The following is a 13,039-nucleotide window of genomic DNA, read 5'->3' on the forward strand; positions in this document are numbered from 1 at the left end:
TAAAACAGACTTTAAGATCAGTTTTAAACACATTTGGTTTTTTTTTTTGTATTTCATTGAGAATGCATGAGAACTGTGTTTTGTTTTTGTGAGTGAATCAGTTTTAGTGGTATGAAATTACAGCTTTTCTGTTGCTGGTCATCTTGCCAGGACTCCCTTGTAAACAAGGTCCCTGTTTCTTTGGGTTTATTTCCTGGTTAAAGAATGATAAAGTCAGTAAAGTTCCACATACTTTGCATAATAAAAAGGTAAGAGAGAAGTGAAGCAATAACGTACAATGAGCTCCGACACTTCCTTTAAAAAGTTTAACACAAATAAATGACAAACTGTTGCAAAGGGGCAGGATGGAGGTCTTGCAGTCAAAGGGTGCGGTGTGAAATATTTGGCTAGATTTGTTTGTCATTGTAATATTAAAGAGCACAGAACCATTTCCCCAGCCCTGACAGAACGATTTTCATGGGATTGATGAAGGAAACATTCTCCTCTTTCATCCTTGCAATAAACCCTTTATTGAGATCAATGACTTTGTACCAACTTGGGTTCACAGAGGACACAGACACAAAGCTAAAATAAAAGGACGCGCTGTATCGAGATCCCAAGGTAATCGACTGGTCTTGACTCTTCAGTCTGCTTATGTTGTGATCACAGGATAATTGCTAGATGCAGCCAAGGAGCAGTACATACTGAAGTGATGCTGAACTAGCACTAGGATTTTAATCAGGGCTCTGCAACCTTCACAACTGCTTTCAAGGAGCACCCAGCGCACTCAAGCATTGCACTAACCCTTACCTCATCTGCATTGCTTTGCACAGCTCACTTCAGCTGCATGGAAGATGCTCACCTTGTGTTAAACATTTTGTGTGTGTAAGAATTTGTGGTGTGTTTTTCATAGTATTTGTAAAATGATAAAACTCTCCTGCACTCTTTCCCATGAGGAACTCGGTCGACACAGAGAAGCTGCTTCAGGGAGTGGCTACATACCTGGCAGGCTATTGGCTCTGTCTATTATTACAGCACTGCAGGTCAACTGGGGGCTGGGGGGGTTAAGATAAAGACATTTAGGAACCTGTCTGGACAGAAAAGTGATAACTTGCAATCTCTCTGCTACACCATAGACTACTACAGGTCTGCTTTACAGGGAGTGTCGCTGGCTGCTTCCATCTCAAAGCTGAACCATGGCAAGTCATTTGCACATTGAGCTTCAATCAGTCACCAACACAGGAACAGATTTGCTTAGAAATGCCGCTCTTCCTCCTCACCTGCATGCTGTGGCGCTGACCTGAAATGCAGAGTCAGTGGGAAAACAAGCCAACTATTCATAGAGCTGGACCCGAAGAGTCTGGAATGCATGGACCCAGAGTGCTAGCCACGGTTTGAAACTATTCTCTCCTCTTCATTATGAGGGCCCCTTTTTCCTATTCAAGATATTTTGCTTGCATGAGACCCTATAACCTGCCCTACCACAGCAGCCTAAAAGCACCCATATTAACAGTAAAATAGAGCCAAGATATGTCTTTATTACTTTATTAACTTCCCCCTTAGACATACAATACAGTGTCCCTTCTAAAAACCAAAACTAACAGTGACACAGAACAAATCAAGGTTTTGCCAGAACCTTTAAATAGGTTTCTCAGTTTCATTATGCAGGGGGGGAGCAAACACACATTTCACATTTCTACAATGACAATTGTTTGACCCCGCTCAAACCAGGAGAATTTATAAGTGTCCCACCTCTATGGCTGCAAGGGCATTATAACATGGTCATTAGTTCCATTATTTTATCATTTAAAAAAAAAAAAAAAAAAAAAAACAGTTCAAAAAGAAAAGAAAAAGAAACCACGTTAAGAAAAGTAAGTGTTAAAAATCCCAACAAATGCTTAAAACACTGGAATACAGAAAACAAGCCAGAACACTTGAATCTGAACCCTACTATTGTGAAGCGAGAAGCAAACTTACATACATTAAAAGCAAATCAATAAATAAGTTTCTAGCACGCTTGCATGGTCAGTTTTCTACAAGACGTTACAGTCCTGTACACAACTGGTAAAAAACATTTGTTCCCAATAGTTTGGTGCACTCAGTGCTGGCCCCAGCTTCAGTTCAAGTCCATAACTTGCACATAAGGGTGGGAAAACACAACCATTTCAAAATGTCCTTGAATAGAGAAAAAAAAAAAATGGTTTTACCAATATCCATGTATAACTGCTAGCCAGAGGCACTGGGGAGAGCTGCTATTTTAAAATCTAATGGGCATGTCATCCAATATTTACTGCAGTTATTAAACTTTGAGCAAGCCATGGCATTACCATGGCAACCTGTACTCTCCTCCTACACCGAGCAACACATTAAGCAATTCAGGGAACACAGATTTAAACACCACATCTTCAGAGTAGCTTCTGAATTTCAATAAATAGATGCGATAGTCCTGGAGGTCTTGTTTCAGCAGAAAAACCGTTCACTACAGTCCTGTGCTAAAAGCAGACTGGTCCTCATTATGCCAGGGCAAGTACTAAAAAAAGCAGAGAAGAGAAGTTAGGAAAAAAAACAAAAACAAACACCACTCCCAAAATCGGTTAGCTTCCAAGTCCGACTCAAGCCACTCCCCTCAATCACATACTCAGCCAATTAAAAGCCATTTCACTGTTCATAAAGCAGGATAAACAGCAAACACAAAACAAGGCAGCCTGACGTCACCCTAGTAAGAAAGTGACCTGCAGCAGCACTGTGGAGGTCAGCCCTTGCTTACCAGAGCACAGACTCCGCAAACAGCTGGGCGGGGTCCTGTTACAGTGCTGCAGTAAACAGGCCATGTACACACAACACAGCCAGTACTTTGAAGTGCACTGGAGTGCTTTTAGCCAAATGGCTCAATTTTAGACAGTCTGCACTACACAAAGTTAACAACCTGGATTTTGAAGTCGCCCACAAGCTAATGGAAAAAATGCAGTATTGTTAGAAATACATACCACTAATAGCTTCCTGAGCAAAATACTTGACATCCATATCTTGGTCTGTGGCCAGTTTTTCTAGCACTGGTTTCACTTCTGCCTGCAAAGCACTGGAATTGAGGAAGAACAAGTTGAGTATAAAACAGAGTCCCATCCGCCCCCCTGTAAAGACAAGCCTGCAATGCAATTCTTACATGGCTGCAAGTCTGCTGGAGCAGTTGCTTTCTTGCAATGCCTTCTCACCTCAAAGTGAGAATCTGTAACATCTAGCCGTGAGCTTGAACGTGTTAAAACTGGCAATGGATTTATCAACGCATGCTACGAGACAGAAGCTTAAATTAAGACAAGCAGTTTACTTGGTTATTTATGGAACATACTGCATTGTCAGCGTCCAATATTCCCCCGTTTAGAAGTTCAAGATAAACTTACCTACTCTCCAGAACCGGCCCTATTTTTTGCAAGGACTTTGCAACATTGAAGCGCACGTTTGCCACCTGGTCTCCAGACATCTTCAGGACGATGGGCAGCATCTGCTTTGTCGTGATATCCTGACCACAAGCCTCAGACAGAGCCTAAAGACCAAGGTTCCCATTAAAAGCATGTCAGAATCAAGGAAAGCTACAGTGTAACAAGCCAGCAGCAGACTGAAACAAGCCTCTGGTTAGCTGTACCTCAGGAGGCATGTTTATCTAGAATACAAATAAATCTAGATACAGTCTTTAAAATGGTATTGGATTGTGCTTCTCTAAATACAAAGTCTACATTGATCCTGAATAGCAAAGGGATGCACCGCTACATGGGATAATACCAGGGAACACAAAGCTAACCTAGTAGCTTCTTAACGCACAGGCCCGAGAACGTTCCTGGACACATTTAACAGAGGTCTGTGAGCGACACACCCTGCCAAGGATCTACAATCACAGCATGTAGAAATGTGGAACAGACACAGGTCTCAAATTCAGGCAAATGGTTCATTGTGTTTGTATATTGCAGGATTGCGTGACACGCACACACGTTTGGGACACAGGTCACAGGACCCCTGCTCAAGCCTCCCTGGTACCTAACCGTTTACCAGTGCATTGAGCAGTGTTACTGTATTAACAGGTCACTGAGAATCTCAAATGGGTTATTCCCTGATGCATTCTGCTGAAGAACTTGTCCAAGACAGACCAGGTATGAAAGCCAAACACTCACATTGATGCAGAAGAGGGTGGTCATTCTGTGGAGGTAGTTTGGGTCATTGGCCATGGCTACGACTTTAGGGACGATGGTGTTCTGGGCCCATTCCGCTCCAAATTTCTCCACCAGCTTCATCAGGTTACAGGTGGCAGCCTCTCGAATGGCATACACTGTAAAAACACAGAACGAGATCAAATAATGAAAACTGGAAACTGCAGGGAGTTTAATAAGACACACCCGAGCTTGCCTATACACCATGGTTAATCAAGTGTATTAACCTGGAATGGGTGACACAGCTTTGCAACAGGGGTCGCATTTCAATCCCTGGTAACAGTGCAACAACTCTTACACTTCCCTGTTCAACGGTTCAGCCTCAAAATCATGCAACAGTACAAGTGTTAAAAACACCCACACACAGCCAGCACAGGGCTATTGAGCTGCCTTCCCCAGTTTCCATTCGTTAGGAAGGTGTTATCTGAGCCCTCTGCCACGTGGAGTTCAGCTGAACTTTTGTAGCCCTGATCAGTAAACACAAGCCAGAGAGCCTGCACGTTGCTTCCCAGTCACTTAGTTTGGTGTAGGAGCTGCAGGAGTGGCTGGCAGAGAGCCCAGAAGTGGAAGTCTCTGCCTGCTGTGCCAGTAGATCACAGGGGCCTGCAGCCAGCTCCTGTAAGGACTTCCAGTACAGAGCAGCACTGTGACCTCATGCGAACCCTGACTGGGTGCCAGCAGTTTGTGCACTCGGGGGACTCGTACAAGGCTACTGGAGACCAGGCAGGTGGCGTGTGGATTGTCAGACATGTGCTAGCAACACAAATACGCTGATCAAAGCTGGAGAGAAAGCCGTTTACCATTCAACAGAGGGAATTCATTACCAGACACTGCAGACGAGTTTGTGACGTCTACGAGTGGACTGTTGTCAGTGTATGGAATTTGCATTTTATTGACGAGTTTCTCTTACCATGGTCAACAAGCCAAGCCATGCACAAGGAATTCAGCTTTTCATCGAAGAACTCCACTCCCTTCAAAAGGAAACAAAATTCATGTTAGGACCGTTCTGTATCCCACACAAAGGATATGGTAATGCCAAAGTGCAAATAAGCAACCACAATCCACAGACTACATTTTTAGAAGATTTGTCAAAAACACTTTCAGGTCAAGGCTTACAACTGGCAGTTTAACAAACAATACCATCACTATTCTGTGCAATAACCTCTGCATTTTCACTACTACAACATCCTCTGTTGACCAGCTGGCTGACACACAGCTCCACATATTTGTAGCCCAAGCCTGGGCACACACTGAAGAGAAGCCCACATAGTTGCATGCGGCTGGAAGAACTTACCAGTTGCCCTGCCAACAGCGGCATGTACTCTATGATGGCCAGTCGCACTCTCCACTTGGCATCCTCAGCCAGCTCCACAATCGCTGGCAGCAGAGACTGGGAGAGCTGGCGGATTCCAATTACCTCGTTCACACAGTCCAAGTTGGAGATGATATTCAAACGCACTTCTGGGCACTAGAGAGAGATATCTTAAATGAGTTATGCAGAATTATATTGGATGGTTATCCAACACGTCCCATGGATTTGATTAGCGGTGCATTTTTGCATGTATTTGCATTTAAAAAAAATGTGCGTGTGTTTGTGAGAACCATTCCTGTATATAAACAATGTATGAAATTCATACTGAATAGGTATCTTACTTGTCTGTTTCCACATTTGGTTTTCTATCTAGAGGATCACCTGCAGGTAGTTTAAATGTCTCGGATTACATGCAAATCAAACATGAAACCACGTTTTGTTATCTGGAACAGGATCTTATTCACATGTGCCTGGACTCTGAATACAATTCCCAAATAGCTTCTTCGATTTCCCTCCAAGGTAGTTGGAAAGGGGCACTGCATTTGAATCGAGCGCCCCAGTCGCGCTCACCCTTACCTCGTCTTTCAGCTGAGCCAGGAAGAGAGGCAGCAGGTGCTCGATGGTGTCGTCTTTGCCCAGGATCGTGGACAGACCCATGATGACAGAGGCCAGGGCAGACTTCACATGCTGGTTGGTATCACAGACCAGCTCCTGGAGGGTTCAAAAGACGCCACCAGATTAACACACAAGACTTTGCTCATCTTAATTTTGGTTGAGCATTGATAGTTTTCAGGTATAAAAAAATCAGTGCTTTAAAAAATGAACTGTGCATTTGGGAGGTCATTTTTAGAGTGCAGTTTTGCCAATTCTTCAGCCTAAGTGGACATGACAATATGCACCAAAGACATGCCCCTGAATGGAACACAGTGTGCAGATACCTTGGGAATGGATTCTCTTCGCATTGTGAAGCGTGCGTGTATGAAACAGCCAGTGTCAAATTCTCTCACATGGAATGCTACGGTTCTTGGTTTTCCTATTACCTCGTCCTCCAATTCACTAATCCCTTGACAACTGTAACCAAATCCAACAATACACTAAATCACAAAGTGACAAGTACAATGCATAGGGACGAGAACAGGCTCCAGCCAGCTTCCTTCCAGCACATTACAGACCACAGCGTTTCCAGCTCATGTGGTCACCTTGGTATATTTGCACATACAGGGATCATTAACCTTGTCCACGTAAATGGTTTACTGTGCAGTTGAACCCTGAACTGGGCTGAATTACTACAGCGGTTCCAGCAGCTTCCTCCAAGAAACCACAGCCATGACCACACATTTACACAAAGACTTATCCAGCGCTTGAAAATCAAGACCGCTTCCAGAGAAGATGACCCCACTCTACTTGAAGTTTCCAGGGAGGTTAAAGCATGATAAAATTTACAGAAGTACAATCTCGATCATCCCAACACCTCAGTAACACAACAGTTTGAACAGAGGTTTCACAGCGGATGAAGTACTACAGGAGACAGCAGCAAGACGCACCCTCGTCAGAGAGAGCTGTACTCAACTGTAGCCTCTGGGCTGGAATTACGAGAGCAAAACAGCGACGCGTCTCAATTAGCTTGAATAGAGGTTTCACAGTAGATAAATGAATGCATAAATTATCAGCATGGTGCATTAAACCTAGAAAAATAAACAAGATGATTCAATCCGGACTAAAATTCAAAACCCTTTAAGACCATTTTTGCACATTCCACTTGCTAGTTCTGAAGGAAACATGCTTGTCTGTAAATATCAGCACACATGGGGGGGGGCCGACCCATTTCTTCATATTCTTTAAAAGAAACATCTGGGGGGGGGGGACATTTTGCACAACACAAGTCCAAGATTGGAAGAAAGCTTTATATAAAAACAAATAGAAAATCATTTTCTGGCAACCCAAGTAAGCGCCAAGTCTCCTCTTGCTTCTGGAGAGAAGGAAACAATCTTCACACACATTTCTAGTTCCAAGCTTTCTGCTCCACATAAGAAACCAGACTGATGTTTATCTCCAGCATAACTAACCAAGGAGGCCTGTTTCTAGGGTTACGCTAATGTTTTAAGCTAGCGCCCTCTAGCTGTAAAGACTCACCTGTGTGAACACACTTCGTATACCGGTATTTGCCAAACAGCTTGAGAGAGTATTTTAAGCAGGTCTCACGCGGTGGAGTTTAAAAGGCTGGGTGTTTGTTCCCCACTCGTATCTGGCTACTGAACAGAAGCTTTCTGTTTCTTATCGAACTGATAGATATCGTCTGGTCTTTTAATGAGAAAGACAAACCCAGACATGGAACAAAGTAAATACTCGCGGCTCCAGATTTAAACAGTTATTTTTTAAAAAGATAAGGCTTTGACGCTGTGAGCATTGATAATCCGAGTATAAACAGAAGTGCTCCATGGCTACACTCAGAGCTGTGCTCTATACACACTCTGCTACAGGCTGTCGACTTAAAGCACCTAAAGCCAGGAGATTTATTTCTAGTTACTTTGCACCCTCTTTAAACATCTTTTGTGTTTGAAAGAATGCACTTGGATTTTAGTATTGGAAAGCCTTGTTCACTGTAGATCTGCTTTGACAATGAAACGCACTACAGGGTTTCAAGACTCCTGAAGAACACTAGTCTAGCTTGCCCTGCAATAGAAAAGCAAACACCCAAAATGAGATGGTACCTTGACACAGGGAAGAATGTGGCTCATGATAATATTCTCTTTGCTGTCGTCAGGTAGATTTTCACAGAACTCTGGAAAGAGACAAAGACGGAACGTTAGTGACCAATCCAGACCCGCTTTCAATAGAGACAGATCTATCAAGAGCATTTCAGAGTCCTGTGTGCTGTGGAGACTCCAGGTTACGATGCTTTGAGTGGAAAGCAGACACAGAAACAACTTACAAAAAACTTTACATTTACACTATACCTGAAACCAAAGACACCACCGAGAGTCTGAGGGTTACTAAACACCTTAAAAAAAATCTGATTTAAACCAAAGCATTCCATTGCCTTACAAAGGGATCCTAATTTTCAAAGTGACCTTTGCTGAAGGGTAATGCACAGCACTCACCTTTCACCTTGTTGGAGGCTGCTGCTCGCACCTCGGCCTCGCAGTCTTTCAGCAGGTTCTGGAACGCAGGGACCAGGTCGTTCTTGGTGATCTCTGGACCCACCGCTTTCTGGAGCTGAAGGGACGAGGGAAGAAAGAGCATTGACCACAGAGCCAGTAACAATATGCTTAATATGAAATGTACAGTTAAAAATAGCAGTGTAAATAAAAGGCTTTCACAGAGCCCTGCAGCAGCGCTGAAAACAGAGGTGCTGTACATGCTGGTCTCGTTCACACAGCCCTGTGACTGAACAAGTCTTCATAAAATTACAACTGGAAACGAGTGCGACACACACACACACAGTATAACGAACTGCCCTCCATGATAAGATACAGACTCCGTGCTGGATTACAATCACTCCACAGGCACACCGCATCAAACTGAGTAGAGGGACTCCTACACAGCTTATGTTACACAAGCAGAGTCACTGGAAGCAGTACAGCAGGTCACAGGAGCACTTTGCCAGGAGACACAAGCTCAGTTCAGACAGAGGGAATGCAAGTGAAACGACTGCCAGTGAACACACAGCATAGAGAAGTACATCACTGTGTCTGTTGCTTTGTGGATAAGGAAATTAATTTGTCAAATCAGGGACTGTAACCTACTGTTAGATGCAGAGTTATCCAGCCTAAAGAGCCACTGTTTGCTTTCTGGCTAGACACTGAAAAGCAAGGGGGACTGCGATACAGTATTTAACCTTCGCAGTGCCCATTACTAGAGGTCACCCCTTGACAGGAAAACCAGTCAAGGGACGACAATCCGGGCTAAAACGATCCAAACACTGATGAAGGCACTAGCCGACTGAGGGTTCCTTCCAAGCTTTCCCTCATGATTATATATTATTATTCAAAGATGAACAGGATAGAGTGGAACAGCAGAAGCAGACCTCTAGCAGCAATGGCAGGGAGAAAGTTAGTCCAGTTTGCTAACTTTATGATGAAGCGTTGATGAGTGGGCAGGAGATGCACATCTCTCTAGGGCTTGGAATGAATCACTCCATTCGTGACCACCAAGTGATTTGAGTCATCTACCAGGTGAACGAATTCTGAATGACACAACGCAGCTTTCTACTGGGATGATTCAGTTTTGTTTTTTAGGACTATTTATATCTCAAATGAAAGCTGAAAGTACTGGAGACTGGTGGAATTGCAACAATATCCTGCAGACAGGAAACTCTGCAGACCCTCACTGGAAATATGCAACTTCAGGGTACAGCTTTAATCTACACTAACAGAATTGATTTAACCTAAATAAAGCTACCCACACTTCATTTTAAAAATGTAAGAAAAACAATGACATTCTCTAAAAATGCCTGGATTGTAAAACTCAAATGATAAACTTCTTGTTAAAATGTTCGCCAAGATGAACCGTTTTCTTTAGTATTTGTACATGGATCGTTTGACAACGTATAAAAAGTGAACCAGTTACTTTGTACCTAAAAGTTGTAAAAAAAGTAAGCCAATGGAAATGCTGAGCTCTTCAGATTTCATTTTTATTTGGCATTGCCCCTCTTAACCACCATCATGTCTCAGCCATGCTTTTATTACACACTAGGAAGCTACACAGAGCCTAGTGGCTGTGCATGTAGGAAACAAGGAACAGGTTTGTACAACACAGACATGGCTCTGTAGCACTTACTTGCTGCACACACACCCTTCATTTCAGTATGGAAAATACCTCTGAGGGAAGGATTAGTCAGTGCGAATACAAACATCTTTCCCAAGGATGCTCCCACTAGCTTTATTAAAGCTGGATTTGTACATCCCAGTTCCCAAGGTCACCTCTGAAAACTTGTCTGCCACCATGTAGCGCACACGCCAGGACTTGTCCTCCGCAGCCTGGCGCAGGGTGGGCATCACCAGGGCCTCCAGGTCCTCTTGAGGGAGCAGCTGGGCAATGCTGACACAGGCCTCCACTGCCAGCAGACGCACAGAGTCCTGAAGAGAGAGACACGAGCACAGTTACTGCAGAGCCCTAAAGAGAGACACGAGCACAGTTACTAAGCACTGCAGAGCCCTGAAGAGACACACAAGCACTAGTGCAAGGAACCTGCGATCACAGGGCATGCATCACGCTTCCACATAAGGAAGGTTCACTTCATCATCAGGTCCAAGCAAACAAGGGCTCCTGCTATTGTTAAAAGGAGGACAGTCACAACAAGTGAATCACACGCATGTTTACTCTAGCATGGATATTTCAAAAAAGGTCATTTAAAAAAAAACAATGTTCTATGTGCTCTACCACTAGAAAAATAAAAAAGCACCTGTTAGAGTCCTGCTACAGTTTGCCCTCTGAATGACTTCTTGTACAATCAGCATAATGTAATTATTCAAACTCAAGCAGAATAAACTCAACTACTGCAAGAAGGGCCACTGGTGACTGCAAACTGATGTTTTTACTAAATCCCACTTGCAATCAAAGAAACTGCCAGTCACTAGGGAGACCACGCAGACGGTTACCAGGATATGAGGTTCCTTGTGCTTTAAAACACTGCAGACACACAAATCCATTTTAAAAAGTACAACGCTTGCCATTGTACCCCATTCAGTGTTAACATTGAGATTTACTCTCAGGCTCTGTTAACTGGCTTGGATTTGGAAGGAAACTTTGCTGGTTCATGTGTCTGGTATGAGCCACAAAAAGCACGCGGCCAAAGTACGCAAATGGAAGCTGAAATTTGGCCTCAACACCCTTTTTTATACAAAGGGAATCGTTCTAATGAAGTGGGGTGGGGAGTGCACCTTTGCAACTGACATCATGTCATTACATTGTACTAACAGAGTCATCTCTGGATTAAGAGTGAAGAATGAGCCTGGAGCGTTTTCAAAGAGACATCAGCCTGCCCTGTGCAGGACCTGTTAGCACCCAGCTTACAATTCCTAACGTTCTCATGAGTAACAGTCCGAGAGGAGTGTTATTTGGGGTCTGTGAAATTAGCCAGGACTGCAGGAGATACAGGGTTCGGGTGTTTGGAAGGGTAGATGCAGGGTTGTATTTTTGGGAAGTTTCCAGAGACCACTCAGAGTGTGACTCAACTCGTTCCTTCACTAGATTTCATGCAGTGTTAGAGAATCACCCACGCACACAGTCAGCGCTCTACATACCTGCTCATCAGAAGCCAGTGTAGTGAAGAGAGGGATGATGTCACTCTTCACATAGTCCAGCTCAAGCACTTTGGCGAATTCGCCCAGTTTGGAAGCAGCAGCTCGGCGCACCATTGGAGTGTCGTCAGAGCACAAGGTCCGGAAATGCCTGGAAGATAAAACACATGAGTGGAAGAGAGGAAACAGGTTCACAGTAACGCATGCTAGACCTGCACACAGACCTGGCTTTCACAGTTTCTTCAGCTATATTACATTACTGACAAGGCCAAGTGCCAAGAGCTGGAGACACCACTCAGAACCCTGGGGTAGCTTTAAACCCCAGTCTCTGTCTCATGAGAATACTGGTCAGGACTCCTGTAAAACCAGTTAAAAAAACAAACAAAAACACAGCTTTGTACGCAGGTGGATTCTCACAGCTAACAAACATCACACAGAAAAATGTGCACAGCAAAAGCAGTCTGGTGGACACAGATTCAGCAGCAAGACTCGGACTGAAGCTATTATCTTCAGTCTGTGAAAACAACATTAAAATGTATTCATAGTTAAACATCAGACAGCATCATTAGTATTGTATTATAATGCAGCCTAATAGAAGTGAAAGGAACATGTTGATCATCTTATTCATAGTTCTATTGAATGTAAATTCAGTCACTAAATTTAGTGTGAACTGAATGTCATTTAATTGAGGCACAAAGTGCCGTTATACTGCGGTCATGCTTTCTCTCTGTTCAACCAGATGTGTGCTCCGCCCTGCTTTATACAGTCTCACAGGATGGGTGCTTGGCACTGCTCTGTCACCAAACTCAATCAGATCAAAGCTAAGCAGGAACGATTCTAAACAAATGGCTTACCTACTGCTCTGGACAAATGTTTTGCAAGTGGAATGAAACCTGCTGAATAATGTTACGTGTCACATACTGAATTACACACCGCTTTGTAGTTTCCCCACATGCTTCATGAAAAACTGAAAAGTGACATTTCAAAATCTAACATGTACTACTATTCTGGCTTCTGGTAGACTTGCGATATCATTTTGTAGTTTCTTTGATCACATGATGCTAAATAAAGATCTAAAATTCTGTTCATAGTTTAAAAAAGTCTAAATTCTAAAGTTGTAGGTGATGCTAAACTTTTGGCCGCAGCTGTACACCTGCCTCCCCATGCTGTTGCTCCTTCCAGCACACTAACATGCTCTCTTGCAGTGCTAAAGACAGCACGGCTGCGCATGGACTCACTGTCTGATCTCAGCCTTCACGGTGCTGGAGACACGGGGGTAGCAGACACTGAAGAGACCGCAGGCGGAG

General features: G+C 43.7%; 1 protein-coding gene across 1 annotated transcript; it reads right to left on the minus strand.

Moving 5' to 3' along the window:
- Positions 1-1,510: 1,510 nt before the first annotated feature.
- Positions 1,511-13,033, minus strand: LOC121303981 (serine/threonine-protein phosphatase 2A 65 kDa regulatory subunit A beta isoform). The gene is made up of 12 exons (XM_041234878.1): positions 12,971-13,033; positions 11,736-11,883; positions 10,413-10,568; positions 8,592-8,706; positions 8,202-8,272; positions 6,067-6,201; positions 5,473-5,646; positions 5,089-5,149; positions 4,143-4,297; positions 3,378-3,520; positions 2,967-3,058; positions 1,511-2,509 (listed from the first exon to the last, which is right to left on the minus strand). The coding sequence occupies exons 2-12, from the start codon at positions 11,847-11,849 to the stop codon at positions 2,493-2,495; spliced, it is 1,233 nt and encodes a 410-aa protein (XP_041090812.1). The 5' UTR covers positions 11,850-11,883; positions 12,971-13,033; the 3' UTR covers positions 1,511-2,492.
- Between the last annotated feature and the right edge of the window lie 6 nt (positions 13,034-13,039).

This window comes from Polyodon spathula, chromosome 36 (assembly GCF_017654505.1).
Source record: "Polyodon spathula isolate WHYD16114869_AA chromosome 36, ASM1765450v1, whole genome shotgun sequence".
NCBI classification, from domain to species: domain Eukaryota; kingdom Metazoa; phylum Chordata; class Actinopteri; order Acipenseriformes; family Polyodontidae; genus Polyodon; species Polyodon spathula.